The following is a 5,802-nucleotide window of genomic DNA, read 5'->3' as shown; positions in this document are numbered from 1 at the left end:
TGGAAGAAGGATTGATGTTAAAAAAAATTTGATTCTTGTTAAAATCACTAATTTTATTTCCTAATTAAATAAAAATAATATCGAATTTATGTAGTAAAGGATAATATTAATTATAAAAAATTAGATTTTAAAAAACTAATGATGCTTCCCTATATTTCAAAATCAAATGAGATGATTTCGTCAAAATTAATTTTCAAAATCTTTTTACCAATCATCAAAATTAATTTTTATTTATTTTTCAAAATCACATTCGAACACCCTAACAATAAACCCAAATCAACCCTTAAAAAAATCGTATACTCAAAACTTAAGCTCTAAGACAGACACAATATTTGTATCTATTGGTAAAATTATCATCCCTAATTTAAGGGAATAGGGATCTATGTGTGCATTGTATAAATAAAGTAAAATGATAAAAAAAATAAATAAATAAAAAGCTGTCAAGACAATATGCACGCACATCAAACATTGTTGCAAATTAAGAGCATAGATTCGGCTCCGGTCGACATCGTTTTTGTCCCTGTTCTTTTTTTTTTCGGAAATAGCAGTGCTTTATAAGGAAATTGAAATTCTATTAAAAAAAAATAGTAGTGACCAAAGTGTCATTTTTCCAATTGAAAAAGATATAACTGCTTACAGAATAAAATCAAGCTGATTACAGAAATGAATAGTGAGATGTAATTCTTGAATTCACGATGAACATGGACCAATTTAATGCTTCATGACTTTGTCTTTGATGGCATCGGTTGTTGTCTTGGCTGCATCTACTACTAGGTCCTTTGCTTTGTCACCTACTTCTTTTGTCATTTTGTTCACCTGAAAAGTACTCCTCATAGATCAGTTTAATTGCCAGAAAATGATAAATTTGAAAGATAACTTTACTCAATGCTCAGGCTCTAAGACAATACGTTATACATGAAGCAAGGTTCTTACATTTTCAGCAGTTGAAGCAGCCGTGGCTTTCACGTATTCACTAGTTTTTTTAACAGCGTTGGCCCCTTCTTTAACAGCATTTGCGGCTTCTTTCACATTTTCACATGCCTCTATGGTCTCTTTGTCGTTTTTGGACTGCGATTTGCATCAAATTTTAGTCACCAAACGCTTCGTTATAAAACTACCATATAAGAAAATGGATAAAAATTCTCTTCTGATATAAGCTCTCATAAACTTTTAAAAATCTTATGTTATATGTCTTTAAATGATAGTGTATGGGTATGATTTGACTTCTTATGTTTCTTTATTTATTAATTACTAATCACCCACATATATTTTTGCTTAAGAGAAGATCAGTTTATGAGAGAATTCTAATCATAAGAAAATACATGTTGCTTGTGAAAGTATCCATACATATGTAATACATATTGCTTCAAAGCATCTAAGATGTCCCTAATTTTAAAGCATCAATGCAATTAAGTGTATACTTACTTGTGAAAGTGTGGGGGTAGCAGTCACAAATGCCCTTTGGCTCCAAGCATTTCTGGCCCAAAGGAATCTGGATGCCGTGTGTCTCAAAGTAATCATTTTCTTAGATTTAAATTGTTCCTTTGTTCAGCCAAATGGATTTTCTTATTAAGAGTTGGAAGTATAATAAACTAAATATATAATGGTGGAAAATGAAGCAACTGATCAACCACTTGTCACTTCCTTGTTTCAGGTTGATTATTTGCCACATACTAGACCAAGTAGTCCGAATCTACTGGCAGCTCTCCGGTATATTGGATTATACTCTCAGCCTAGTGCTTTTCTTTTGCTTTTTTTTTTAGACATAAATTCCCAATTCAAATGACCCATTATTATTTAAACTAATTAGTAGCCATGAATCTTACACTCCTTCACAAAACTTTACTAATTAAATTAATTAGTATCACATATAATTATTAACTTAAAGAAATAAAATTAAAGAGAGTAAATTAATATATTTATAAATTTACATTAAAACAACAGGAGGGAAATAATATCACTAATATGTAGCCATATAATTAAATACAACATTAATTAACACGAATGTACTGTTTGTTAAAAGGAGGTTTATCCTATTGAAGTAGGATCCTCTCCTAATTTGAGCATTTCTAATCTTCTAAAGATCTTGTGACACATGTATTTCGATGATAATTTATGATTATGATTTGACTATCTTTTCATTTTAATTTATTAACCACCAATCACGTTAATAAAATTTGTTCAGAAAAAGATAAGGATCAAGAGAAAAAGATAAGATCAAGAAAGGATCTTGATCCTTATCCTATTAATGGATAACTGATCCCACGATTGAACCAAAATAAAAAGAAAGGAGTATTGGTTGGTTCAGTGAATACACATGCACAAGAGTTAAAATCTGACACTAGTAGGGACGACAATAGATACTACCCACTGTGGATTTGCCATTACCAAACCCGCAACCACAAAAATTTAAATTACTAATCCGCCCACAATCTGAAGTGGATTTCTATTTTTTTTTTAAAACTTGCCAGCTGCAGGTTTTAATAATTACCAAACTTACTCACAACCCACGATGGATTTTTTGCACGTTTTCGCATTTAAAATCACAAATATTAAAAAATATTTTTAATAATGCCTAAAAACTTAAATTATATAATCCAAACTATAAATTTATAATAATAGCATAAAAAATCTGCATATAACTTAATTTTAAATTTTGTCAATGTAAATAAGAAATTAAAATTTCAAGATTAAAACGAAATACACAAAATATATTAATCTAATATAAAATATTTATGTTGTAGGCAAATCATCATCACTAATATCAATATCTTACTCATTCGTTTAATCAATATATAAGTATTGTCAACAATATTAACGAGTAAATTTTGTACAACTACTGTTAACAATAAATTAAACAAATATGAACTTAACTTTAGTAAGCAATCATTAGGTTCGAGTCATTAAAGGAAAACAAATAAAATCAATCAAATTAAAATAAAATATTAGTATTATTAAACTGAAAATTATAATATTATATGTGCTGTAGTGATATAGGTTAGGTTTAGGAACTAAGAACTCCAATTTACATATATTTATGATTAATTTTTAATATAATTTTTGTGATTAAAATTAAAAATGTAAATAATAAAATAAAGAATGCAGGTTGGCGGATACCCGCATGAGTATTCGGCAGATTTTTTTCTCAATACCAAACTTACCCGCAATTCGCAGCGAGTTTAAGTTTGAAATACAAAATCTGCCCACAACCTACAAAATTACCCACAACGTGTGGCCTTGTGAATAATTTTGCCATCCTTACCTGATAGGACTGCCCCCACCTTTTTGTCAAATTCGAGACGTATCGTGCTATATATAGTTACTATATTACCTATTTCATGCTTATATCTAAAGCTCGTAACATAAATTAACTGATAAATACACACATATAATACTGGCCTTTGGACTCGACTATAAACATATAAAGAGGCTTCGTGATTCATTCAAAAACATGTTCAAAACATTCATGTTTTACATGTCACTATACATACATATATCTCAAATATATACAAGTCATGCAGTAATGCGTATTGTAGCCTGACCTTAATTGATCAAAACTGAACTTCACGAAATCCTGCAGAAGCTTAAGGGAAATGAGATAAATAGAAAAATATTGAGCTCATAGCTCAATGAGCGGATATATATATATATAAAGGTAGTGCTTATACCTCATCATATGACATAACTTTATGTTGATCATACAAAGCATACATGACAAATTGCACTAATTAGTACCTAAAATAATTGTCTACTTGCCAAGATCATCATTGCACAAGTATAGTGGGGAAAAACCTCTCTTACCCGATAGAATTAATGTAATCATATGGGCAGAGTAATCTAACTGATAATATGTGTGCACTGAGCATCTAATGAAAAGAATACACATATGGTGACTGGCAATCAGATCTCACGGTCAATCAATCAGATAATATACATATAATCATAACATGACTCTAAATTATACTATCAAATCTAAATGCTTCACATAATACAATAGGAATCCACTCAAAAATTCTGGCTCAATTACTAATTTGTTAGGGCTCCTGTTGATTTCTAGAAACTTGAATTTCTCCAAAACACAGGGTTAAAAATTTAACTATCAAAATTGATATAAAACTTAGATGTGTCATTAAAACTGTAAGATAATTGATTAAATTCATACATCAGTTACTCATTAGTCCACATGATATAATTCTAGCTACCCAACTCTAATTCCCGTAACTTTCTTATTTCTTTTTCTTTTTCCTCATTCTCCCCCCCCCCCCCCCTCTCTCTCTCTCTCCATTTATTTCTCTTTTTCTCTTCGTTTCTCTTTTTCAACTTCTATTTCTTTGCTTCTTTCTTGGTTGCAAATGAATTAACTTGGCAAGCACCTCTCAATTTCGACACATATATATACACCGATTCAAGCTAGTAGCAGAAGCATATAAGTGAAGCATGCAGGTGATCTTAATGAAGCAAGCAGCTGGCTGCTTTTAATTTAATAAGCCGCGCGTGACTTCATTTGGTGGCTTAACACATCAAGCAAACAAATCTGGCAATTAACTTGAATGAGTACAAAACACGACGGCCTTAAATTGTTTTCTTCTTTTAATTCACCTAACAGTCTGAACCATAATTGAAGAATTTCTCTTCTCGAGATTCTTGATGGTAAAGTCTCCTCTCTCATTTACTATAGCTCTTTTATTACTCACAACTATCAACAACCTCACAAGTTATTACCCTCTATATAAAGACACAACCACCGTATGCATGATCACTTAGCTCAATTGTATTGTGCGTTACAAGTGAGTGAGAGAAATGGCAACTTTGTCAGTCATTTCTGTTCTTGTTTTAGTTGTTCTGCATGCAGCTGAGGCACGTAAGATACCAAGCAATGGAGCTCTTAATGAGCGAAAGAGCCATTGGCAAGAAACAATCGTGCATGCTGCTGATGCACCAAAGGCTGAGTCACCTCGTGGTGCTGGCCTTGATGATAAAAAGAATTTTATCTATGGTGGCGTTGGAGGGTTTGCTGGCGTGGGTGGCTTTGCCGGCGGTGTTGGTGGACTGCCATTGATTGGTGGCCTTGGTGGGATTGGCAAATATGGTGGAATTGGTGGTGGCGTCGGAGGCCTTGGTGGTCTTGGTGGTCTAGGCGGCGCAGGCGGTTTAGGTGGTGCTGGGGGTAGTCTTGGTGGTGGTGTTGCCGGTGGTGCTGCTGGCGGTGGAGCCGGCGGGGCGACTGGTGGTGGAATTTTCCACCCATGTCCTTAAGTGTGTACTTGTTTTAATTTGCTTGTTGTTAATCTGGCTACTTCGTGTTGAATTCAGTGTCTACATTTTTAGGTTTTAGTCAAGGTCGTTAGTTGTTTCTCCTGGAGATACATCTTGCCGTATGTCTATATCTATTGCTGTCTTTAATATTTTCCTAATTTATGCTCCAATGCTAAAACTGTCTGAATTTTGAGTAATAATATGCATGTTTCTTGTAATGTGTGTACAAATCCAATGGAACTAGCTTATCTTTGCTTAGTTGGTAATGTAATGTTTTTATCTTTTTCCTTCTTATATTACATGGAAATTAGTACTCATGCTGATAAGCAAAGTGTGAAACGACCACCCTGAAGTCCAGAAGGATCATCCTTAAATACAACTTAAGCATGCGGAAGCGTTAAAACAAATATACTTTAAAATTTTTATACAATATATAAAAATATTCAATCCTTAATCAGACGAAGACTTTAAAATTGCCAAACCATTCATGTATCATCCTCAGTTCAAGTACATCTCCTCAATCATCGTGAATCAATCTTGGTCTCT

At 32.6% G+C, this 5,802-nt stretch overlaps 2 protein-coding genes across 2 annotated transcripts; one reads left to right on the top strand and one right to left on the bottom strand.

Moving 5' to 3' along the window:
• Positions 1 to 711: 711 nt before the first annotated feature.
• On the bottom strand, positions 712 to 1,552 carry LOC112098972. The gene is made up of 3 exons (XM_024185997.1): positions 1,426 to 1,552; positions 934 to 1,068; positions 712 to 816 (listed from the first exon to the last, which is right to left on the bottom strand). Exons 1-3 carry the CDS (start codon positions 1,519 to 1,521, stop codon positions 712 to 714), a joined length of 336 nt encoding a protein of 111 aa, XP_024041765.1. The 5' UTR covers positions 1,522 to 1,552.
• Positions 1,553 to 4,800: 3,248 nt separating this feature from the next.
• Positions 4,801 to 5,256, top strand: LOC112098970 (glycine-rich protein 5-like). Its single transcript, XM_024185993.1, has one exon. The coding sequence runs from the start codon at positions 4,801 to 4,803 to the stop codon at positions 5,254 to 5,256; it is 456 nt and encodes a 151-aa protein (XP_024041761.1).
• Positions 5,257 to 5,802: the final 546 nt, after the last annotated feature.

Source organism: Citrus clementina, unplaced genomic scaffold (assembly GCF_000493195.1).
Source record: "Citrus clementina cultivar Clemenules unplaced genomic scaffold, Citrus_clementina_v1.0 scaffold_9, whole genome shotgun sequence".
Taxonomy (NCBI): Eukaryota; Viridiplantae; Streptophyta; class Magnoliopsida; order Sapindales; family Rutaceae; genus Citrus; species Citrus x clementina.
The sequence above is the reverse complement of the archived record's forward strand: the minus strand, read 5'-3'. Positions and strand labels throughout refer to the sequence as shown.

Excerpts from the sequence above, each read along its gene's own strand:
- LOC112098970 (XM_024185993.1), top strand. The coding sequence starts at position 4,801 with ATGGCAACTTTGTCAGTCATTTCTGTTCTTGTTTTAGTTGTTCTGCAT.
- LOC112098972 (XM_024185997.1), bottom strand. The coding sequence starts at position 1,521 with ATGATTACTTTGAGACACACGGCATCCAGATTCCTTTGGGCCAGAAAT. Across the intron at positions 1,069-1,425 it reads CTACCCCCACACTTTCACAA|TCCAAAAACGACAAAGAGAC; the intron begins GTAAGTATACAC and ends TGCAAATCGCAG. Across the intron at positions 817-933 it reads CTGCTTCAACTGCTGAAAAT|GTGAACAAAATGACAAAAGA; the intron begins GTAAGAACCTTG and ends AGTACTTTTCAG.